This window comes from Mycteria americana, chromosome 15 (assembly GCF_035582795.1).
Source record: "Mycteria americana isolate JAX WOST 10 ecotype Jacksonville Zoo and Gardens chromosome 15, USCA_MyAme_1.0, whole genome shotgun sequence".
In the NCBI taxonomy this organism is placed as follows: domain Eukaryota; kingdom Metazoa; phylum Chordata; class Aves; order Ciconiiformes; family Ciconiidae; genus Mycteria; species Mycteria americana.
This window is the reverse complement of record NC_134379.1, coordinates 11,545,001-11,571,484: the sequence shown is the minus strand read 5'-3', so window position 1 is coordinate 11,571,484 and position 26,484 is coordinate 11,545,001. Positions and strand designations below refer to the sequence as shown.

Here is a 26,484-nt window from a genome sequence, read left to right as displayed (position 1 = left end):
ACAACAATACAAAAATAATAAAACATCATTTGGATTTCAGGCTTCAGCTGCAGAAAGTCTTCCCTCTTGAACCGTATGTTTATACTGAAACGGAGCCCCAAACAAAGACCATGTAACGAGTAAGTTCCGAGCTGCTGTTATGCTTGGACCAGGAAAGAGAAACAAAAGCACCGTAGTGATTGTATGGAAGTCGTGATGAAGCCTCTCTTTCATTGCATTTTTGATGACATATGACAAGTACGAACATCAATCTTCCAGCATGTTTGTATTTTCCTGGGAGTACAAGATACTATGGATTCCTACCATATTGAAAACAACAGCCTTGACTTAACACCCTTGCAATGCTCTCTAAAACTGATCTTATTCAGCCTGCAGCCCGTCTGCTTTATCATGGTGCACTGACACCATCAATCAAAGCAACCCTGGTAACATAACAAAGAGAAGTGGCTCCATTCAGGGAGTGATGGTAATACTTCCTACCTCTTCAGCTCCTTGAAGTGGAGGAACTGTAAGTGTTTTACAGAAAATTAGCCAAGCCTCTTAGTTCCTCTGAATAGGTAAACTCAAAAGCAGGATGGCCTCGACAGGGCACAAGTCTGAGACGATATAACACTCCTTGCTCTGGGACAGACGTCCTCAGTGGCTGCAGCCGCAAGGTCTCATGTACCAGAGATCATTACAAAGGTAAGGGCCACACGCTCACATGCTGCTGTACTGAGGTCATATAAACATCTAAGAGAGAACCCGAGTTATCGAGAGTTTAAATGATTTGTGCATGCCAGCAACAAAGCAGGGCACAGGACGGAAGACAGAAATGCATTAACTGGGGAGGCTGAATGGTTTTCAGTGCTCCCCTCCACACTGCACTCATTGAAGGGATGCGTGCCTCCCCAGTTATAGCTGACTGGAGCTGACCCTGTCCTGTCCCAGATCTTACTCCTCTGCTCTAAACTAGCAGGCACCTCTCCTCTCCTCCCTGTAGCTGTCAAGATTTTGCAAAACAAGAAAAAAACTGTAAATGCATTAAGAATAAGAATTCCCCCCCCCCAAGTCCTGGTGGCACATAAAAATGCCAACAGAAACTAAGTTTTCCAAATGAGGTTACCTGTAAACATTTGGCACATACAGTCCAAAATTAACTTCTCTATCCTCCTTCCCAGTCTCTGGCTGAGAATTTGTACTCAATGGGCAACTCGGAGCCAGTAACGTGGCCATCTATCAACCCTCTAAACAAACAGTACCACCAATGTGTTGCCAGAAGTTAACAATTTGAAAAAGTTGCATGTCTTACCTGTTCCTAGAACAGCCCCTTTATCTGAGATTATTATAGACTATCACTCATTCTTCAGTTTGTCAAGGATCTGCTAAATGTTTCTCTATAAATTCATCACTCAGTGCCCATTCACAGCCATGCATTAACTGCTCAGTTTTCTCTGAAAGTAAGGAATTGGATATGACACATAAGTCACCATAAACTCTACAGGATTAAGTAAGTTATTGCATCTTACAGCACAACTGGTTTCTACAAATGATACCCTGGAAAATGACATTATCGCTCAGTGATTTGGTTCAATCTGATTGCTACAGTTAATGTAATAATGTAACTCAATTAGGATGCTTTTGTTATGAATGAACAACCTTGTTTAATATTGTCTGACTGTCCAGAGTCAGCTTAAATGCAATGTTGAGATGGCCCGCAAAGCCCAGAAATTCAGTGGTGCATTTTAAGAGGAGATAGCGGCATGAATTAGAAAGCCCAGGCGATTTTTATAGACACAAAGGTCATGCTGGTGCTTCCTACTAGATGGAAATTACGAAGCAGGCATCTTTGTAACGCCTGGAAGTGAATCCAGACTTTCAACAGAGTTCAGAGAAAGGCTTTCAAGAGTCAACGCACACAATCTGACTGTTATTTTCAAAGCAAAGCATGTCAGGTTCACCTTAAGCTATTTCTTCCACGTTTCTCACCTCCCACCAGTAGTTCTCAGTGTGGAGAACAGTAGCCAGCTCATGGTGGGCGTAATTTGAAGGCCTGGGAGAACCCGGCCAGTTAAAAGTTAAATATGTTTTTGACCTTTTCCTATTTTCACATGCTGTGTCCTTCAGAGGACAGCACATACCTTACAACACGTACGTGGAGTTACCTACCAATACACCTGCTAAGCGAGGCACTCTCTTACTGTCAAGCATTTATAACATACGCATTGTTTGCTCATCTGCCTTTCTTAAAACCACAGCTCCTTGACTCTCAAAACATCTCTGTGAAGTAGATAGCCTGAGGTCTTGCACTACAGCCTGGTGGCTTATCCTTCCAACAAATAAACCAGAGGTTCATTCGTGGGTGACATAGCAAGGCGCAGGCAAAGAGACTTTCAGGGAAGGCGTTATCTTGTCTGTGGGTACCGTGAGGGAAGAGGGATGAAGAAGTTACGCAAAACCTGCACTGGATTAACAGAAAGATGAAAGTCCAGAAAGATCCTTACTCTGCTGGTACCTGTAGGCCCAACTCTAATTCAACCCACGTGCTATTCTCTTCACTTCTACCCTGTTTGGGGAATTTCTGGAATCCAAGATACACAGTAGCTGTATTTTACCCCTTCCAAGTCCACAATACCCTTATTAGTGCTGAGCCAGACGGAGAGAAATATGCAGAAAACCAAAGCAGTACTTGCTGGAATCCTTCTCAATTCATTGGTGCATGCGTTTAATTTCCTGTCTCCTTGTTTTCAGCCTGTCCTTGGATATGTTTGTGAGAAACCTGAGATGGTTACAAGTGTTGTGGCCTCCAAGACTCTTAAAAACATGAGATAATTACCATAACTTCGATATATATATTTTTTTCTTCTCTTTCTAATGAAACCTCCAAAGAAATGTCTCACCTTCTCAGTTCTCAAGCCTAAGACCTTTTTTTCTTCTCAAGGAAATGTGAGAACAGGCATTCAGGAACGGGGAGCATGCCTCATACATGATTATAAAATCTGATTTGTTATGAAAAACAGATGTTATTCAATAGCATAAAGTGTATATGACTATTATACCTGAATAACACATAGTAACACATAGTCCTTAAAGAAACACTTTTTATAATCTAGATATGTTTGGACATGGCCAAACTCCAAGGTCCACAGATTGAATTTCTGTCTGTCTCCATACACACATACCATACGTGCACACTCATTAATACCTACTCCCAAATACAAATATAAAGCATATATCTAATCAACAAATATTTATATACAGGTATACTGATCATGAGAAATGTGCCAGCATATTTCAGTACACAGATTTCCTTTCAGGATACCTAATCTTATTTTTGTGTGGAAGGTTTACAGGCACTTGCGCAAAATAAGACATACCTTGTAGATTTCTTAAGAAAGCATCTCAGCTGAAACACTCTAAATGCAATTTAAAATCCACATTACCCAGGATAACTTTTTTCCAAAGGCTGGATTTCAGAGATATAGAGAGTGTGTGTGCGCATGTACGATGTGTGCACACATGGACACACACCTGTTTCTTCACTGACTTGAAATTACAACTCTAGTTACATGCAAGATCAGAAAACCAAACTGTGATTTTACTTACTTCTGCATCGGTGGCACCCTGAAAATGAAATGTTCCCTGGTGTTCCCACGTACTCTAACAACCTTCGTGGAACTACTTTGATAAAAGTTTTGCTACATATAAAAAAAAGATGTAACACTACAATGTGAATAAGCAAAACTACCTATCACTTGGAATGTCTCTCTTATTGTGATCTAAGCTGCTGGGAAGGCTGTAGGAATTTGCATGTTATCCTTAGAGATGTCTGAAACTGCCTCTTCTGTTTCTTGTATAGCACTGAGCACATCATCAGCTTTAATCTTTAATCTCTTCCTCTCTCCTCCCCTACAGAGGATCAAATCCTACAATCTATACACAGATAAAACTCTTGGGCCCAGTAAAGTTTGGCTCTAAGTTTTGCAATAAAGATAGGAAGATTTATCGCCAGGAATGCATTATACCAAAAGAAAATATCAAGTTGTCTAAACCAGTATCACGTCTCAAAACTGTGCCCTAGATGAAACAACAGAAAAAGCAGAGTGCACCTCGGGTGGCATGATTTAACGTGGAAAGAGGGGCAGTCAGGGATACTCTGAACCCAGACCAGTTTCTACCGAGGAGCATATGAGCTGATAAGCCCTATCACTTTATCTCACCTCACTGTGAATATAAATGCAATTAAACACTTCAAAAGACAAAGCAAAAAAGCTAAACAAACAAAAGCAAGTTTTTTTCATTCTTCCTCCGTCTGCTAATTCACACAAAACAAGAATGAGGACAGAGGAGAACAACTTCTAGGATTTCAAACACACACAACACCTACTTACCTTACAGAAATACTCTATATAATTATGTACCTTTTGCCTGAAAGTATTACAGATATTAGTGCTGCTGTGGGGAGGAGAGCTTGTGGGCAGCACATACGTGTATTGTAGATATTTATAAAACCACTAGGAGGCTGCAATAAAATTATCTTGGGGTATATATTATGCTTTTTCAAGAAGCATTTAAAACCACTACTACATTCAATTTAATCTCTCCCCTAAGTTTCCTTAATACACGTTTCTCTGTATAGCTATACCTCTAATTTTGAATGTCAATATATATAAACAGACATGTTGCAAATATATAAACAGATATGTTCAATGAACATAATATATATTATTTTCATAGTATGCACATGTATACATAAAACCACATGCTGCAAAATAGTATACATGTATATATGCCATAGCTGATATTCTAAGATCCTATACGAGAACACTAATTGCTTATACAAAAATAATAAAAATTTAAAATAATTAATACAGGTAGGTACTGCTATAGTTGTATATATGAATCTGCATACCGCATATATGCATAAAGCATAAAATAGAGTGCAACATGAATATACAAATGTAACATCAACATTTGGTGTATTTGCATATTACCATGGTATATGCCTGTTACACACATATGTTTAAAGCTCACATATAATTTAATATTCAACATTCCTGGATATTTTTGCTGTTAATTTTAATTCTCATACAATGATTTTATTTTTATCCACATAAGACAGCTTGCAAATGATATTTTTTAAAACCTGATGGTTGAGCAGTATTTTAAGATACTGATGTGACAGTGTCCGAACTTTCAAAGCACCGCATACCCTAGGAGGAGCGTTCGGGGGCATCTGTGCCAGCCTCCCTGTGTTTCAATTCTTGATTGTTTACTCAACTGCCAGAAGATGGTCTAAAGCCCTGGGGAGAGCAAAACCTGTTTGGGCCATTGACATTGAGTATCCTTGGTGCAGGAAGTCAAGACCTTAGAGGTATCCATCATTACGCCTGCCTGAAGGCAGGCTGGAGCCAAGGAACTTGCCTGAGAAGCTAGTAAAATTTTAATGCACTCTGTAGTGCGGTCATGTCATACTCAGTTATGGCAAATAATCCCAGATGCCTGCAGAGGTAAAATGGAGCTGTAATGTGCTTGCCTCCTAACCCGAGCTGACAGCAATGATGTACGACTACCATTAGCGGAAAATATCACTTCAACTAACCCATGATCCAGCTCCGCTAAGGGTCACATTATCCATGAGGAACAAATTACACTCCCAAAGTAAATACAAATTTTCTACACGAAATGGGTACAAAAAAAAGGAAAGGGGAGCTGGGCGGGGGAAGGGGGAGAGGGTATGGGGAGCGAGGAGTGATACGTTACCTATGACAACATGCTGCCGAGTGACAAAGATGATAAAGGACAGGACAAATCACGGGCTGAAAGCGCCGTGGCACAGCCAGCCGGGAGAGCACGTACCCACGCCTGTAAACAACATGTTCGCTCCCCTTAGTGGCAAACGCATAATCTTTTACAACGAACATACTTGGCTCCAATTTTATTACCACTCTAGCTGTAGGGACCCTCTATGTGGCACATCAAATGAATAAAAAGGATCCTTATCTTTTCTCCTAATGGGCCTTAAACAGTAAGAAATACTTCATGATTGCCTGAGCGTTGCTAGCACATAAAGTCTGGGTGATCTTTCACCCTTGGGGCAAGTTTAAGGTGCTGCATTTTGCAGAGTTAAAAAGACAACACCTGTACAAATATGCAGTATAAATCGCACTGATGGGAAACATCCTGGCTTTGCAGAAACCGTTTTAAGCATAATATTGAGAAACTATTTCTCTAATCCTATCCTTAGCCAAAATAAATATATGGCAAACACTAAGATATCAGTATCCCATGACCTGAAGTAATTACTTAAAATTGGATTGTCTGCCACTGCTTCCCCATGGAGCCTTTTTTGCTAACCATGTTGGTACCCACCATCCAAGAAGGTTTTTCAAGAATTCAGCTCCCTCTTATTATTGCAAATAAACCTTTCGCCCTTCCAGGAGAGGGCTGAATGGGCCTGACGACTACTGTGCTGGTTTTGGCTGGGACAGAGTTAATTTTCTTTATAGTAGCTAGTACGGGGCTATGTTTGGATTTGTGCTGAAAACAGTGTCGATAACACATGGATGTTTTAGTTGTTGCTGAGTTGTGTTTACACTGGTCAAGGACTTTTCAGCTCCCCACGCTCTGCCCGGCGCACAAGAAGCTGGGAGGGGGCACAGCCGGACAGCTGACCCACACTGCCCAAAGGGACATTCCAGACCATATGGCGTCATGCGCAGTATAGAAACTGGGGGGAGAAGAAGGAAGGAGGGGACATTCAGAGTGATGGCGTTTGTCTTCCCAAGTCACCGTTACGTGTGATGGAGCCCTGCTTTCCTGGAGATGGCTGAACACCTGCCTGCCCATGGGAAGGAGCGAATGAATTCCTTGCTTTGCTTGCTCGTGTGCGCGGCTTTTGCTTTCCCTATTCAACCGTCTTTATCTCAACCCACGAGTTTTCTGACTTTTACTCTTCTGATTCTCTCCCCCATCCCACCGAGGGGAGGGAGTGACCGAGCGGCTGGGGGGGGCTGAGCTGCCGGCTGGGGTTAAACTATGACAACTACTCAGCATTTTTCTACCAGCCGTAACCTGCCACACAAAACCTCGCTATCCCAGGGAGCTCCAGTCTAGGAAGAGAAGGCTCCCACCACAAACCCCTCCTGGAGCTCCCACATAGAAGTCCACCTCTGTATTGCAGTCAATCCCCCCTCCTGAATCTCAGGACCTTGCAACCCCACCAGAGCTTCCTTTCCAGTGGTTTCCCCTGACTATACCATTTCCACTCCCTGGCTGGGAGTCCTGAGGAACATCTCGTACAACCTGAGGCTACACACTTATTTCTCAAGCTTTCTTACTAGACTGGAGATGGCACACTTTATATTTTGAGGTTCTCCTCTAGAAAACACCCCAGTCTTCATATACCTGCACCTAGAGTTGAAGAGTGTGGAGAAAAAGAAGAGAAAATGAACTCCGATGATACGCCCTTCTTTCAATAGCTCAATAAATGCTGAGAGTTCCCTTGATGACCAGAATTTTCCAGACCAGGAAAATTATAACTTGTTATTTATACTCCAGCAGTGCATAGACACCAAACTGAAATCCTGGTTGAGTTTATAGACAGTAAGAAGAATACAGATATTATGACTGTGGCAGCCATATACAAATTTAGCTGGCTCCCAGCTGTCTATCTGCTACAGCTCTGGCACCATCCAGGTGGACACTTTTCTTTCAAGTGCTACTCAAACTCTGAGGGGAAAAAATACACACCATACCACCCCCCCCCCCCCCATTTTGTTTCCAAGCATCCTACTAAAAAATCCCAAACGGATACAACTGCCCACATGAGAGTAAATTGCACCCTTCTATAAATGTAGTGGTCTGTAATACACAAGATGGCATAAAGCAATTTCATCACCATTTAATCCATTTATGATAGAGCTTTTACTTCCATCAACAGAATATACAGAAGGCAGCCCTGTGCAAAGCAGCTATTTACCTTGCTCTTATGTTTTCTAGCACAGTTTACGGTGGGGTTGCTTTGGGTTCTTACTGTTTCTGAAGAAAGGGCAATTTGCTGTGCCCCGCATGCGTTTCAGAGGAAAGGGAATAACAGAGCAGCACTGACGCATGGGCCAGCACAGCTGAAAAGGATGCTCTCTTTATTCGGCAGAGACACAACTAAGCAGGACTCTTCAGATCTGTCGGGCAGGGAGGAAGTGGCTTCTGAAGTTCATGACCAATGAACTTGGCATTTATGCAGTGGTACTGAAAGGCATGGTTTTAAGTAGGTCTATCCCAAGTTCCTCTTATAATAAATATAACAGAGCAGTTATAATTACCTAAACCAGTTGAGTTTGTAAAGCTGGGCTAAAAATCATGGGTTTTTTTAACCCAGCCAGAAGCACATTGGAAAGCAAACTACACACAAATGCACACACGCACACAAATACATGAACACTTGTATGTGTGGATATTTAACTACCAAACACTGAAATACAGTCTACATACTAAAGTGGATAATACACATCCGCCAAAATACTACTCCAAAATCTCTCTCCAAAGGCCATACACAAAATAATTGTCCAAAACCACTTCAGAAACACACACAGGGTGCACGTGTGAATGCTTTTGTGTGTGTACAGATATACACAAATAACCATTCCTTTTATCTGAGCATACCAGAGTGATTTAGGGTATTTTCTGTGCCATAATCTTTGGTTCGTAGCTGTTTTATATGCAATCAAATGTATTAGCATTATCATTAAAAGCATTTTGATGCAAGAAATATCATTCTTCAGCTCTCATGGTGCTTTCAATGGCACTTCAATTTGTCTTTGAAGAGAAAAATAATGAAGTCTCACAAGCAACACGCTCCCACCAGCAAAGGCTTCTACGTAAGCACAACACCCACCCGTCCTAATCCCCTCCCAAGCTGGGGTAAGCTTTGTTATTCTTCCCCTATGACCATATGTCAATGTCTTGCAAATTTAACCAATGGTTTGATCAACCTCTTTCCTCCCTTTGCAGCCTGCACAATGTCCACCCAAAGCAAACCCGTTTCAGTAGGAACACTCGGCACTGCCTGAGCTGTAGCTGTAACCGTAGCTTGTAGCTGTAGCCAGCTGCTGCTGGGCCCTGGAAGAACACATTTTAATGGGATTCAAGAGCCTCATCAAGGGAGAACGGATTGGGTACCACTAAGATATACACAGAATTAAGTCATCAATTGCTGCAATTTTTTAAATTTGTACATCCTATCAAAGTCGGACAAAATTCAAGCAAGAAGCAGGCCTCTTCTGCTCTTGAATCAGGCATAAGTGACAACTCTGTGTACACTGCAAAGCAGTCCCCCTTGATCAATGAAATATTTTCCTAAGAAGTGAAAAATCACTAAAGTGCCTCAGATTGAGCCTTAATTTTAAAATCAGTCTAATTAAACAGAGTGGTGAGAGGAAATGGTAGAGATGGCAAATAAAAAAGGACCTTACTCCTTACCTCATCTTTAGCACTTGACTTCCTTATCAAAGCTGTCTGTACACCTTTTCAAAACAGGACTTCCTTTTATTTCCAGAAGATGAACTATGTGTTTGCACTTATGTTTTTAATATTGCATTAATTACCATGGGTATAATTTTAAAGATCTTATCTAGATATCAGAAGATAATACAGTTGCACTTCAATTTGTCAGCTGTGCAATAGCTTGCCCTAATTTTAGATTATCAACTCTGGAGACCTGCTTAAAGAGTAAGACTGACAGACTTTTTAATGGAGAAAATCTGAGTTCCCCTGGGATCCATACTTTTTTCTGATTCACTAAGAAATCCCAGCGGCATTTGCTGAAAGGATCCCACGATGGAAAATGACATCTCTCCAAGAATTAGTGCTTCACATCCTGATGCAAGTCCTCCAAATATACTCTCCCTCCACAGACATACTTGCTACCTCTTCAGGTTTTTTAGCAACAGGAGAGCAAAATGGCTACTTGGAATGCTCCGGTCCAGTACTGTGTGCCAAACTGGAATGAAGGAGCCTGAATCTATATAAATAGATAAATTATCCACCCAAAACATGTCATTTAAAATTGAGATGCTGACACAGCCTTAGCTACAGTACTGCTAAGCAGGGGCTGCATCATTTTTCAATTAAATATCGTTGTTTCTTCTTCCAGAGAAACCTCTGGAGAAATGTCTCATTTGAGGGCAGACATAGACAGAAAGTGACGTCTGTCGGCTCCCTATTAAAGGCTAGGGAAGATGGATTGGAGGCACAGCCATCACCTAATATAGATCAGATATCAACAATGATTTACACAGCTAGATAGATACATATTCAAGTGGGGAAAAAAATAATACTAAGAGCACAGGAAACATTACTTTTCCTACTCTGTCACCACTCACTATTCATCTTCTCCTCAGCTTCCCAGGTCCTGCTCCTTCCTGCGTTCTCCCACTTCACTGTGGCCCATCTAGTCATGCTTGAACTGACTCGTCTTTCAGCCACCTCGATCTGTCACACACCTTTCATCATACTGATCTGCCATTCTTCATTCAAAGGCGCTGGTCTATCTTTCTGGATTCCAGGTCTTATTTATTCTAGCAGAAACATGTACCTGTCTTGCATTACTTCTGCCTCTCGTGGATCTCTTATTTCCCAGGCACACTGAAGGATCAGTGTAGGTTTGCCCTCAAAAATCCTAAATGAAGCAAAATTATTTCCTTTTCATTTTCCGAACAGCAAGTAAAGAATTCATCTGCAGCAATATACCATATATTCTGTATACTTCAGGATAGCAAAATCTGCAAGACATAGTCCTAAAGAAAAGTAGATCTCCTGTTCCCAGAAACATTTCAGGCAAAGATGTTTCTGGTGGGAGGAGAATAACTCCACAATCCTCAGAATACATTGACCTAGGACCAACCAAGAGTAATTTGACAATTTGCTACTAGAACAGCTCCACAGTTGGAGGCTAATACCCTCATCATGATATAAGACATTTGGGTCAAGGATCTTAAAACTTCTAATCCTGCTGAGTACCCTCAGCTCCTATGGTTATTAATGAAAACTGAGGATGCTGAGCACTATTTATGAAACAATCAACCTCTTGCACAGAGGTTTGGCACCCTCACTTCTCCCAATGCATTTTACTCATAGGAATTTTTGGTCCTAAAAATGTTATTTTATTTAAAGCAGGAATTCAAAAATCTTCTGGGTCCTATTGAAAGAGATCTAAAAGATCCTGCCTGTCTGAAGAAAAGAAGTTTCTACTTGTCAGTTAAACAAAGGAATAACGCACAGCCTCCTTTATAGTGTGTACTTTACCTGTCATCCAACAGCCCATTATCATGTCACGGCAGAGTGCACTTTTCTACAGGTCACTTTGTTTAAAATGACATGGATAATGCACATGTCAGCGAGCTGACAGTCCCGACCGTCCTTCAGAGATAAAAACCGCAAGACGAGCGCCTGTTCTTATCTGGGGTACATGCCTTGGTCTATCATCTAAGTCAGGCAGAACATGATTTCTCCAGAGAGCACTTTTTTCATTTCCTGATTTTAAGAAAATCAAATAAGCACCATTTGTCTTCATCTGAATATGCTTGACCTGCTCAAATGATGATGTCTCGCATTTTATAACAGGCTACATATGCTGAATTCAAATTAACAGCAGAACAAGGCCTTTAGATCTTTGCCTAGGCTGCCAGCACAGGCTGAATAAATATACCAGGGTTAGCTGTTGTCTTTTAGAATTGGGCCAGAGCTATAAAACTCAAAGCTGGGTCTGGTTCTGGGATTTGAAAAGCACTAAGTTATCAGGGATATTTGGATCTGCACTTAATCTCATTTCATTAGCGGGGAAGACAAAATATAGATCACAGAGATGAAATACACATCTGGATTTTAAATCCTTCCCACACAAGTACTGGGATATTCTGTATGAGGCACAATCTTGAGTCTCTCTTGTATTGTGTTGCAGAAACTATCCTGAACCAGCACACTACCGCCATCCCAAAAAACTGCCTCTCTGCCTTTTTATATAGCAGCACTGTAAGAGAAAAATACAGTGAAACTGGCAGAGGTTTAGCTCCATAAATGCAGCAGTGGCAGGAAATTACACTTCTAGTTCTGGGTGCCATAAACTTAGGAGCTGAAATTCAGTTTATCATCTTCCACTGCATAAGGAACATCCTGAAAATGAATAATCACTTCACAGGATGGAATGTAATGGTAATGCATTAAAAATTCATATCTAAAAGTGCAAGTTAATATTCTGTGCAAAAACCCAACAAAACCTCCCCTTTCTGTTGTCACACTGATTAACTCCAGTGATTAGTTCCCTTATGAAAGGGAAATCACTGCAGTTCAAAGTAAACAGTGGTTCTTTAACGTAGTTAGCAAATTATTAAGAAACACGAGGAAAAAAATCTCTACTTGGGAAATTACTGAAAAAGCTGAAGGGCAAAGCTTCGGTGGTTTCATACAGAGGGGTTTGAAAATTTCCTTAGCTTCCTGCTACAAAATCCTGTAGAAAACAGATTTAATTCATGAAAGGTGGATTTTACAATATATTTGTTCTTTTCTGTTGTATAAGCTGCATACCAGCATGGTCATCTCTCTTCTTCTTGGCTTGACTTGGAGCTAGTCAAGCTAGTCAACAGAACTTGGAGCTAGTCAACAGAACCACTCATGAAACTCTAAACAATTCAAGGTTATTATATAAATGATATTTTCTGGCATTATGTACCCTCCCCCAACTTCCATCCCCTAATTTATCCAATGAAAGAGGAGGCAAAAGTGATTACATTATGAAAACATCCCTTAAGGCTCAACGTACAAATGAAAATCACAAAATCCAGCCTGGAAATAAAGAAATTAGACCAGTTTTTATGCAATGAGTATTTCATTTTTGCCAAAGAAGAAAGGTAGATGTTAGTCTGCTCACAACATAAAATAAGACATCAAAATGTGCACCAGTGTGAATACTAGTTCTTCATTACTATTAGCCTTCTAAACAATAAACAGCATTAGAGATCAGTGCCTGACTCTTTCAGCGTGACTTTCTTCCCTTTTTCCACTTAGGAACCCACAGTTACTGAGATAATCATCAGCAAGTTGTGTCACTTGACTTAATGTACAGTTTCCAAATGTTGTTTCTAAAAAATAGATATATATATATCAACCATAACACTTCAATTTGAGTTTGAAGACCCTTGCCTGCAGAGAAGCAAAACAGGCGATAACAGTGGTTAAATAACTGTTAAAAAGTGCAAATGTGCGGGTTACAAACATATTCGGTTGCTGTTAGAACTTCCTGAGGGAAAATGTAGCCATAGAAAGGGCTGGTATCGAGACTGGTGTTCATAAACAACCTACACAAACTGTGGCATCAATATGCTCGAAGATGAATTGTGTAGCCTCCAAAATATTCATTAGAATTCTCTTTCCTTGGAGGTCTATTCCAAAATTAAATTAAAGGAAACAAAGTCTTTTCTTTGTATAGAGATTCTTTAGATCAATCCAAAAAGAAACTTTGAATAAATAACAGAATAATAGGAATAAGTGAATCCAACAAATCCAACACATTATTTTTGCTCCCATACTGATTCCCTTTCTTACCTTTTCTTCTTGATCACTGTCGCTGTCACACTGAAACACAAAAAGGAAAAAAGAACAGGTAAGAGAAACTTGCTACAGAAAAAAAATGAAAGATTTCTATGAACAAGATGGCTGAAACACTCATAAACCCTGTGGCATCAAATCTGACACCTTTAGGGAAAAGCTCAATTACTGTACGGCAGGGAATTTTCCCCCACACTGTTGTTGAAGACGATACATTTGTATGCTTGAATTATGAAAAAATTGCACTGAAAACAACAAAAGGCATTTGCAATGCCCTCTGTTAGTTGAATTCACGTGGACAGGAGCTGATGGTACATGAGCACATTTGGACTCCAAAAATGGATCAGCGAAGAAGAAAAACAATATTACAGCGCTGCTTTGTTTTCTTTTGATGGACAGTATTTCTCATACTGCCTGCCAATAAATTGGCTTCAAAGGCTTCTCAGATAGGAGGGTATGGAAATGGCTTAGGTTTGCCTGTCCCAGAAGAGAAGCATCTAGAAGGCTACCATTTTACTCCAGGACCACTTGGAGGGTTCACCCTACGTCTTTGCTTACCGCTGCTGAACTGAAGAATTCAGAGATCACAGCGGAAGCAAGAACATGCCAAATTAATTGATTCACTGAGGTTCTCTATAATTCAAGAGAAGCCCAGGTATCATAGCAAACACATACAATACTATAAAATGCTGAACGGTAACACTAGTGGGTCTTGCTATTTATCAAGTGCCATTGCTCATTTTTTTAGTAACTTTTACTATTGTAGAAATACAACAGGACTAGATGAATCAAGTTTCAGCACAGATAAGCATCAGAAACCCAAACCACATTTACATTTGCCAGAAGTACAAAAGCTGTGCTGGAAATAGGACTGTAAGGACCATGCAACTGACTCGCACCTAGCTGCTGCTTTCTTAGACACGGATTTGATTCATCCCAGCTAATTCTGGGTAACTATGGAGTTGTCACACTTGGAAGTCACACAGCAGAAGAATGAGGAAAACACCTCCTTCTGTTTTTTTTTTTCTTAAACTCCAGTTTTAGATTCTAGAGGACTGAATTGTCTATATCATTCAAGGATGAACTCATACCTCTGCAAATCTAATGGCAGATGTTTTGAAGGAAAGCGTAAGATCACCAAACAGGAGAACGAGGCTTTCCTAAATCAAGGACGAGCTGCTTGCGCACATCCTTACAGCAGCCAGTTAAGCCCTTTATGCATTTGTATCCTGTTTAATACGTCTTTGAGTATTTTCATAAGACAACCAAATTGCACTGAAATACTTTGTGAATTCCACTTATACTTTGTGAATTCCAAAGGTTAACTATACAGTGGAATGTGAATAGACATAGCCAAATACATCCACAAATGTATGTATTTCATTTGCACAAATCAAGTCATCTTCTGTGTGTTCTTTAATTATGACTTTTCTGTTTCACTGGCTTTTTCCTCATCTTCATCGGTACAGGGGTTAAAAAGGTGCCTTCCCCACACCAATGAGCTACATACTAACAATTAAAGCTAAGATTTATTTCTAGGTATCTTTCAAATAATTTAAAATGAAGCAAAAACTAGATAAAATTACAATCTACTTTCAGATAATTCTAAACAAAAATGAAAGTGAAATTTATTTAATAACTGAAATTATTTATATAGCACTAGTTGCACCTAAATACTCTGGTAACAAACAAATGAGATGGAACATCAAGATATGAGATTGTTTTAGCTTGAAATTTGAAACCCTCGATGAAATGATGATCAAGTTAATGAAGAGAGTATACTTACCTGACAAAAGGAAAACTGCACATTTCTAGAACAGTGCGGTATTTATGTAAAATACTTACACCCTTACCCTGTAAATATTATGCATTTTGACTTCAGCGTGACTACATGCGTGAGATTTTGGAATGAGGTAAGTATGTTTGCAAAGCAAGGCCCTACATTTACAAAAAAGCAAATACGTGCATGGATTTTCACCCATGAAAACCATAGCATGTCACAAAGAATTCCCATTTATCTCTCTTTTACACTCGTTGGAAAAAATCAGCTTTTGGGCTACGGCACTTTCTTCCACTGCTTGGTTACAGCCAGGAGGGCCCAGTGGTTCTGGGGTCCCTGCATTGTGTGCTCTATATGTTAGGATGTATTATGATGTGCGACACATACATTTCAAAAAAGGGAGCTCAGAACCAATTGCTTCATTTGTTTGCATCCCCTGCCCACCCTCCAGACAAACTCCAATACAAGTCCTGATTGCAATACCTGAACCCAAAAGGAGAAAGAAAGGGGGTAAAAAGTGGATATATAAGCAGGCAAGAACGATTCCCTTCTAGCAGCAGGGTTCAGAGGGTTTTAACACGCCATCCGCTCCTGCTGCTGGGGCACACGTGCACGTGTCCTGTGACCCAGCTGTGGTCACGGCACTTTGCAGCCTCTCTTTCCCCCACCATTTTTTGTCTGGGTTAAGGAATCTCTCCTCCACTGTGGATTAAGGTTTTCCCGACTCATAAGCTTGGAAAGAGCTCAGGGTTTTGTGTTTTCTGCAGTGTGGAGGTACTTAGGGAGAAGAGTACTTGCCAGCAGTGACATCTGAATTTGCCAGCAAAAAAGTTACCCGCATCCGAGTGAATCTGCAGAGAAAGTGCACAGAGCGATGTCGGTGGGAAGTTATTTCCACCAAAGTGTTAAGCCTCCTGCTTTCCGACAGTCCAGTTCTAATTTCAAGGTCTGCTTAATTCTGCATCAAATAATTACTGCTATACCCAGAAGCACCTTGTCTCCAGAGTTAAGCATATGGCGAAGGACTGAGACCTACTGGTGTCCATTATGGAAGCAGCACGGATGCCAAGCCGATTAAAAATGCTCAGGCTCCCTTCACAACACGCCCAGTGACTGACAGCTTCGCGATTTGGCCAGTCACTGTGGCTGCCAAAAAAGCCTCTGCTGCACGGAGGCCCACATGGCACTCTGAGAAAACAGTTCCATTCCTGGTATTAAATTCCCATACTGACCCGAGGACTTTGCTGTGAGCTCAGCAGGAGCGCACCATCCAATTTACAGCTCCATCCTCCAGAGCCCTCAGTGCCAGCCTCTGGCAGAGACGAATGATGGTCAAACCCCTCCAGCTCATAAATTATGCAAAGGCAATAAATGCACTCAGCAAACAGCTCCTAACGTTTGCCTAGCCTGGCTCCAGCTACACTTTGGAAAATGCCAGGAGTCCTGCACATACAAGGCATCTATTTCACTCATAAAGAGGTTTTGTTGGTGGGGTGCGAGGGAAGGAGACCCACCGTCCAGCAGTGCTGTCCCGTTCCAATAGCAGAATTTTATGGACAAGCTGCATGAAAGAAAAAAAGGAGGGACAGGAGGAAAGGGCTTTATGCACTGCATTGGGGTGATATTTACATTCAGTATGTATACATGTGTTTGTGTGCGGGCACACACGTTACACGTGCATGTTTTGCGCAGCCACGTTAAACTGAATTTTCCCTGAGGATTAAATACGTGGATTTCCTTTGGCTCATGGAAAGAATCAGATGACTTATGTGCAGGGGTAACTCCAAAAAGACATGCAGAAGAGGGGAAGAGGTTTGCTGCTCAGGCAGGAAACTGAATCGGAGCAATTGTACGCTCTTCCCATGCCTGACTCTACTTTGCTGTTTAGGCACTCTGGGCTTTGCACTTGCACACACATTCCCCAGTGGCCCTTGCTCTGATGTGCTCATTCACATTTTTGGATGCATTTACTTCCCAGAGGTGCTAAAGCACAAGGTGTTTCCACCTTCTGCAGGCTTACTGCTAACCACTTCTGGAGAACAGGTCTTGGAAACCAAAGCCGACAACTGCGAAGTTGATTATCCAGAATTACTGGCCAATTTGAAGTCTTGAGCCTGCATTGCTTGCTCAATTCCTCAATTCCTCTAGCGTTTCTCTACCTCCCAGGGCCATAGAAAAAAGTAAAATTATTTAAGTACTTTGTGGTTCTCAGAGCATCAAACTGCTTTGGAACTGAAGTGATGCAAATATTTTCTACTGGCCTTCTGCTTTGGGCCAAGTTTCAGTATTTTTTGCCTATTACAAAAAGATAATTTTTCAGTGCTCTCCCATGTCTTGTTTCAGGAAACCATGGCTCTGTGCACACACTGCATCGGAATATTCTGTAGATAAATGGGAATCCAAAATATCATTCAGAGATAGCACGACCTGATTTTTGGATAACTGCCACTAGCTTCACTGGACGCTGTGAGTGATAACGTGACAAATCAGGACAAGGAAGCCGCAGACACATTTTACACCTGAACAAACAGAGGCTTCTTTCTCTGCTTCTCAGGCTCAAGGCACTTACTATCTCCACACTGAACACAAGTCATGACTGATTGCAGTCACCCGGGGCCAGGCTTGAGAAGAGTCCAGAGCCAAATTTCCAAAAGCTGGCCTACGTTATCAAAACCCCACCCAACCAACCAGCCCTTAGTTCTCATCTGGCACTGAAATGAAAGCCAGATTAGCAAAACTGCTGAGCACCCACAGCTTCCACGTACAGCCAAATTTTCAAATAAGCATGGCACAAAATGCTGTGAGATCTTTTCAAACGACAGCCTGACAGGCCCCTCAGAGGAAGGAGCCTTTGAAATGGCTATTTTACGCTTTTGAAAGTCTTGTACTGGGCAGAAGTGACTCCAACGGTTTTCCCAAAGGACCTACAGCACTACAAACCAAATCCAAACCAAGGGACATATAAAGCTCGCTCAAACCTAGCTCCAAAGATAAAATTCTTAGAGGACATATGGAAACATTAAGGTTGCTCCTAGTTGCTATATGATCAGGGGCAATAACGAGACCAGACTGACAATGACTTGCTCAAAGCGTCCATAGTTATAATTTAAACTGTTCAAACAGCTTTAATAACTGAAGTGTGCAGGCTACCAGCCACCACGTCACTTGATACACATGCCAAGTGTTCAAGCTTAATTTTGCAGTATTTCTGCAACTTCATGCTCAAGAAGTGCTAATCAGAATCAGTAACCCACAAACTTACATTTTCATATGTGTGCTGCAGTCAAAATTCAAATAGTTGTTCCTAAAATCAACCCAAGGTGAGGAGGGAACATACAAATTCGTAAGATCTTCATACCAACAAAAACCGAAAGCTCTTCTTTCTGCCCCAGCTTAAACCTTCTAAATTACTGCTATCAGTCCGGGTTGTGAAAGCATAAGATGCATTTCCTGCAATATGGAGTATGCATACATATAACTGCAGTGGAAAGTGGAAAAAGAACTTTTCGATTCCCATTTGAGGTTTAATTGCTGCTGGTTTTTGTAGAAGAAAAGGAAAACTGAGGATTGGGCTAAAGATTAGTTGTACCTCCCAAAGCCCCTGCCCCAGTTGGAGGGAGCGCAAGTTAAAATGCACAGCACGTCTCCCACAGCACCCACAGAATGAGACTGATCCCAATGCCACATTTCAAAAATCAGACACCCTATGAGGTTACAGCTATAATTTGAGCCCATTTTAATAGCTTGAGAGAGTCTGGTCCAAATCAAGCTGAGTAAAGGTCTGTGCCACCTCACCAGCTCATTCAGGCTGAAGCAACACTATGGATTTCTATGTACCTTGCTGATTGAACACATTCTTGTGCAAAAAGTGGCAATCATTGAATATATCATGTACAATGACATTGAGGAGGGCATTGTTCTCTATTCTGCTCAATGGACTTTGCTGGAACAGCTATTTCATATCTTGGATCCATTTATCATTGCCACCAAAGGAGTCAGTGCTGCTGAAACGCCAGTGCTGAACAAAGTGATTCTACTCATCTGTCTGCTGAAAAGAAATCTGAAGAAAATGAGGGAAAACCCAGACCTCAGCCATGTTCACACTGACATTTACAATATTCTTGTCCATCTATCCACCAATGACAAACTGACAGCCCTGGAAAGGGCAAAGATGATATTTTAGCTATACAATTAGACCTTTGCTTCCAAGAAAAAAGGAGAAAAAAACATCTCCTAGATGAAAGGAGACACAGACAGGGAATAAATGGGCAATTTTCTAATTGATGAAATGGAGACAGGCAGAGTCACAAAGAAACTAAGAGCAAGAATTTCACTTTTTTCTTTCCTATCTCTGCCTTTGCCTGCAAGTAGCATTCAGCATGGAGCTCCTTGCCAAGGAATCTTATATATAGCATCTCGCAAATTGGTTAACATCACAGTCTGCTTAGCAATTCTTCACCATTATCCACAGTGATTCACTGTAAGGAATGACTCTGAAACAGAGATGGTCTAAGAAGTTTAAGGTCTGCTTTCTCAAAAGCTAAAATTACGGATTATTCACAGAAATGTCCTATCTTACACAAATTACCTTAGTCTGGACAAAAGATTGCAATGTTGACCTCTAATCTGAATTCCATTTTATCCGAACTACTTCACTTCAGACGAAATGTATCAGTCTTGGACATTTAAAGTTATCTTGGCCCCTTACAGGAAAAATATTCAGAACTTAGAACCACTTGCAGCTATAACTCTTTTTAATTCCTCACTCCCAGGACTTTTATGATTGTTTTATATAGCAAAATGACACAATAAGTGGCTCCTTCTAGCTCTACCATCAACAAAACAATGGTTTGATAAGAAAGAAGAGAATTGTATTTTTGAGTATTAAAATGAAAACACCAGATTACATTACTATCCATGATAAAGACGATCCACCTTATATTTATATAGGACGTGTTTATATCCTTAGCAACTAGTGGGTGGTATACATACTCCTGGTAGACCACAGTGAGCTTAGTTGTAAAGCAAAGGGGGATTTCACTCCAGAAGGACAGCTAAACATGAGTCCTGTTTTGAGGTCTGATTCTGTTGTGTCAACCCCTGTATTCCCAGAGATACCACTTGAAGGGGAAGGCTAGGAGCTATGTGTGAATGGGAGAGACTGGGAGGCTTGCTGTGCGAGGCTGGGGAGGCAGCAGGGCCCACAGGAGCACAAGCCTGCCTGAGGGCTGCCAGGGACAGAGCTGCAGCCCTCTGTCCTGGCTGTCTGCCCGGGGCTCGGTTTCACCCAAGGGAAACACTCCACCAACATCCTCAGGCACCTCCAGGCACAGCCCCAGAGAAAGATGAAAAGAAACCAGCCCTGTAAGAAACACATTTTCCTTTGCTCCCTGGAAACTGAGCTGAGACTGGCAAGTTATTGCAGTTCTTGGAAAAGTGCAACTTCTTTCCCCCAGTTATCACTCCCGCTGGCTTCCTTACGGTGTCATTGCTCAATGGTCCCACAAGTGCTTAAGGCCCAATCCAGCCATCCCCAAAGAACAGGACGATGCTCCCACCAACGTCGGTGGAAGATTAAATGGGTTTTCCAGATGTACCATTAGAAAGCTAACAATGCCCCGAGTTACTCAGCTCAGCATCTTCAGAAAGTGCCTGCTGCAAGTCAGGCGTCCAAATTCCACTAGACTAACTGGGCACCAAGCAGCTGCTGGCCAAATACACAAGTGAATCTTAATTTTAGGAAGTCATTCTCTTTTGCAATAGAATGATGAACTCCCTGCCTCAGTTCCTCAATACTATATGAAAAAATGACTACAGGCCTTTGCCTCTTGGACTCTGAACGTACATTTGCTGCCTCCTTACCTGCCTTTCTGGCTGTAGACAATTTGCAGTATGTAATGTTATTTTTAGGATCCTCTCAACTGACGAGTACTTTGTCAGTGTTCAAAAAATAAATAATAGTAAATAATAATAAAAATGTGCATTTATACTGGTGGATTAAGTCAATAGCAAAGACTTAAACTAATCAGTGTTTAATGAAGTCACTGCCTAATAGTGCATTAGCCAGTGTATCTGTATAAGAAAAGATTCCTATTTTTCAGAACTCCTGGTCTTAGCTCAAGAGTTCCGTTTGGAATTTGAGTCTTCCAGGTACTTACAGGCTAATGAAATCAAAATATTCTGATGGACAAGAAGCAAAGCATGTTACGGGTTAAAATAATACAAGAATCTATTTTTTCCACTGTGTTGTGATCCATAAAAATCACCCTCAGCCTTTCCTCTTTCTTCTCTGCCTGTGAAGCCAATTGCTTTGATTGCAGTGATATGAGCTTGCTGAAATGACTTGCCCTTGCTTGTGAAGCAAATGGAACATGCTAATAGAACTTATCGCATTACCCGATGCAAAAGTGCCATAGCTCATTACTTTAAGATAAAAGGATATCATTGCAGACGGGAAGCAGAATTGACTTTCTGAGGCCCGACTTGATGATGATTTAATCAACTGCTCTCTTTCACTTCTCATCTCTGCGCCTGTCGGTTTCACAGGTGCTGTTAAATGAGACACTCAGAAAGTGAGCGGAGGGAAAGAAATTGCTGTCATTACTTTTCAAGAAAGGAGGTATGCAAATTTTCGACAGAAAGATTGCGTTTATAATGGGCCTGGTAAAATACAAGGATCATGCTTGACAGGTGAGGGCAAGTCATTTGTACGTCCTTAAAGTGAAGCAACCATCCTCATTTAGAAATTGTGCTCGATAAGAGAAGCTACAAATGAAAAACATGCAATGGCTGAGAAGCAGCAAGCAAATCTTTGAAGACTTCGCTATTGCAGATCTGCCTTCAGCAGGTGCCTGGCATGCCTTCACACATGTCTATTCCTAACTGCCAGATGGCCAAATTTTGACCTCAGTATCTCACAGAGAACTCCTCTTAAATGTTGTTTTACTGTCAGCTTTACATTTGCAGTCTGGGGTCTGAGAGTTTCTTCCTCTTTCTTCATCACTGCCAGAAATAGAAATTACAAGACAAAAAACTAAGTGAGGGTTGAGTTAACTTTGAAAACAGAATCAATAGGTTGGAGGCAACAAGCTGTTTTCTTCTGCATGTAACTGAGTATTACAGATCTTGGAAGGTCCAGGGCTTACGGTTCGTACAGCCAAGTAAAAAGTAAAAAGGATAAACCACAAAAAGGGTTGTGGCAGGAAGCAAAGAGGATGAAAAGATGCTTCTCCAGGGCCCAAAAGGAACCTGGGGTCCTGTGTGATTGCATCACAAGAGGAAAGGGAAAAAAGAGAGTAACTGAATGTTCTATTGACTTGATGGAAACGTTCCGATATTCCAAAATTAGAAGTTAAAACAGCACAATAATTGAGATGATGAATTATATACAGGCTAAAAACACTCTATAGATCTTGGATGGCTATTGAGCTGTTTGGATCATTTTAAATGGGGAAATGAGAACTACCAAGCTTTTACTGGTGTCAGTCAGGTTTTCAATCAGAGATTGATAGTCAGCCACAACAAACAGGTTTCTTGGGGACTCCACTGTATGCAATGGATACAGTAGTTTGTCATAAAAATGTTGACATTTTGTCTCAGATAACAGCATAGGACTTAAATAGAATTAATGTCATGAATATTTAGAATTAAACAAGAAACAGCTAGGAGATACTGCCACAAAGGAAGCTTGATACAATGGAAAAGGATTTAAATAAGAGCAGCCACTGTATTAATTCCACAGATAGATACATTTTAAGAATTTAAAATATTCTTTCTCAAGATACACAGTTCATTTGGCTCAGATGCGCTTATGATTGTTTATGAAATGCAACTATCAGATATCTTATTTGACCTTTTCCCTATGTGTCAGGTACTTAACCCTCCATATCTACCTAACTGGTAGTGATCCAGTAATACTCTTTGGATCTGACTCACCTCTCACCAAAAATACTTCATTGTAGGTTGAAAAGCAACATGATGGAGGAGAGTGAGCTTTGGGCTAGGACTTGGAAGATCCACCTCTGTCACTGGCTATCAGTATCACCTCAGGCAAGTCACTTAGTCTCTTCTTCTGTCAACCCTCTACTTTTCATCTCTTTGGGCTATTAAATGGTATGCTCCTTAGGATTTGGTTACTTTTCACCGTATGTGTTCATAACGGATGCGGGATGATAGGGCATTTTTCTTAGAGAATTTTAGTCTTCGTAAATAGAAGAAATGAAGAAGAAGAAAACATTAAGACTTGGATGAGGCCCTAGACACATCATGCCTATTTTCAATATAGTTCTCATCTTCCACCAACTAAATGGCATGATCTATAGCAAATTATATCATTTCAACTGAAAATTATTTTTATTTTAAATTACAGAAACACACACAGAGAAGCAGCAATACAATACCGATAACATTGCACAGGGGTTGTTCTTTTACAGGCTGCAGCACCTCTGAGCACAAAATGGCTACTGAAACACATATGAAGAGAGATTCAATTGATTTGTAAGATAAATCAGTTGTAGAAATAACATCTGAAACAAAAAAATAAAGAATAAAAGGCCATCTCTTCTCTTCTTCCCCAAACAAGAACTCTTTAGCTTTTGAGCTCTGTATCTTTACATTAGGCTAAGCAATTTAAACTGAACTGTATAAATAATAATAATTCCCCAAACAACCCAAAACAATTGATCCTTAGGGATAAGACCTTAACAGCTGAGCTATAAACCTCTGAACATTGGATTTTAATGGATACTAAAAAACTCTTAACTAAGCCCTATAAATATAACCTGAAACAAAATGATTTGTGTTGTAAGCTGTTTGCAAACTCCCATAAATGTTCCTCATTGTCATAATGCCAGAAAAATAACTCAGACTGTGTACTCAGCCCTGTAAACTGGCTTCTATGCTGTGGTTTCATTCCCTTTTCCACTCTCTGTTTTATAATTCATCACTCACACAGTTGTTGTTATTATTATTATTATTATTATTATTATTATTATTATTAATTGCTGCCTTTATAATTTTTGTACAACTTATAAATTGTCTGTGCTAGACCTGAGGGAAGATAAGGATTATTACAGCAAGTAAATATAAATTGTAAAGACAATGGCACACTTTGGCCTGCCTGCCTCAAATTTCCTGTTTTGACATACGTGATGCTGTAATTTGGAATCTGTAATCTCTTATTAGGAAATGAATGCATTATTTTTTTTCCAGAATGCTGCAATTATAATAATTGAACTTAAAACAGGAGTTGCATTTCTCTATGTAGAGGTAAGCATAATTGTATATCCCTGATTTACCAGCTGTACTCAACCGTTTGTTATTCATGGAGTGGCTGACAAAAGGTAAGGATATTCATAGTCAGGGGGAACGCTGCCCAACGGAGCATCGGCCGCTGGGGCTTCCCCCTTCACTAACAAACAGTGGCAGAAGTGGTACGTCGGCATGTCCAAACAGTCCACGCACGTATGCGTTACTTCTAATTGACTCTCTAGGCTGGGCTCCTCCAGCTCTCTCTTCCTGAGGACCTCTTGTAATCGCTCCTAACCCGGGTGTGCCTCCTCTCTTTTGAGAAAAAGCTATTACTCCAATGTTGCCTTCTGCAGCATCCTAGTGTAAAAAAACTGGGACTCACAGTGCTCAACTGTATGGTTATACTTACAGCAGAAAGATGGGAGCTTCAGATAAGACCCAAACCTCTGTTTTAGGAGCCATTTTCATGTATAAATATTCACTGTTTACCACCAATGCGCTCTTGGCAGGGATATAAGAAAGATGTTTGGGTTTTTTTCACTGCTGCATTAACCTACCACCAGAGTAAGGCGATAAAAACTCCTGTATCATAAATGATATCACAGACTCCATGACTGTTATCAGCAGTGGCAAATTACCTGGCACAGCCAAGGCAAGGTATTGCTTTGAATAGCTGGCTTTTAGCACAGTGTTCAGAAAAATTATCCTTGTCCAGGTGAGTCCTGGAAAATGCAAGAGTTTTGCCAGCAACAACTGTGTTTAAGCAGGGCTGTAGCTAACACAGCGCTGAGTGTCACTAAGACTGCCCGTATGTTCCTTTTTCAGCTGCAACGGTACTGAGACTTCACACTGTTAGAAATTATCTCTTCCAAAGGAGAACCCCACGGAAGGGCCAGGAGACATCCTGAATGTAAAACATAGGACCTCCCATTAAACCTTTTGTCAAGAAAGAAGGGAGATATTGAAATAGAAGGAGATGCATCTTGCAAAACAAGTCTGTCTGGGAATATGGGGAGCCATGGGAGGCCTACAAGGAGCAGAAGCTTCATGTCGCTGATCTTTGTGGTCACCGCTGTCCCACAGGCGAAAATCCACACTGGATTTCTGTCTGCACGATCCCAGCAAAACACCTGCACCTTGTACAGCGTGCAGGAAGGACTTCCAAACTGCTCAGCCTGTGCTGTACAGTTTTGAGACAGATTAGGTAAAGCATGGAAATTCATTGCTTTCTCTATGAATACAGAGCCCTGGAATTTCACAAGGGACTTTTTAGAGAGGTAGAGGCTCCCTCTATTTTATAGACGGTAGATGCCAAATGATTGGAAGTTTGATTCTCATCTCTTTTGAAAATTTAGTAATAGGAAGGCTCTGAGATTTCAGCCATGCTCTCTTCACAAAAACCTCTATAGGCTTTATCTTCAGTCTAAAAAGCAGGTGAATAACAAGATGCAATGGGTATAAACCAGATAAATTTAGACTGGTGCATATTTTTAAAATGGGGAATAATTTCTTATTATTCACTTAAAAACAGGGCAGATCTTCCCTAACCGAAAAAAATTAAATGAAAAATTAAAACCTTGCCTAAATTTTGTGCCCTTGTTCAGTCAGAGTTATTGTACTCAAGGCAGTACAATTAATTAGTGGAGATCACATGGCCTGTGCTAAACAGGAGGTCACAGCAGATCATACCCTCATTGCCTTAAATTATGTGAATTTATAAATCCCTAAACATCCACATCTTTTCGTTCTTACTTCCATGGCTAGCTTGTTAATGCTTTGGACCTCCTATTATCCAGCAATTCAGGACGACTCCATTCTGTGCTGCGCAAATTCTGAAGGGCTGTGGACGACCACGACCACTTACTCCCAAGCGA

General features: G+C 40.9%; 1 protein-coding gene across 8 annotated transcripts in view; it reads right to left on the bottom strand.

Moving 5' to 3' along the window:
* Positions 1 to 26,484, bottom strand: part of AUTS2 (activator of transcription and developmental regulator AUTS2) — a 793,700-nt gene that overhangs the window by 229,661 nt on the left and 537,555 nt on the right. For all 8 annotated transcript variants that reach the window (XM_075518124.1, XM_075518122.1, XM_075518121.1 and 5 more), the window contains one exon: positions 13,579 to 13,608. In XM_075518124.1, the coding sequence (XP_075374239.1) occupies positions 13,579 to 13,608 (30 nt within the window). The remainder of the gene's footprint in view (positions 1 to 13,578; positions 13,609 to 26,484) is intronic.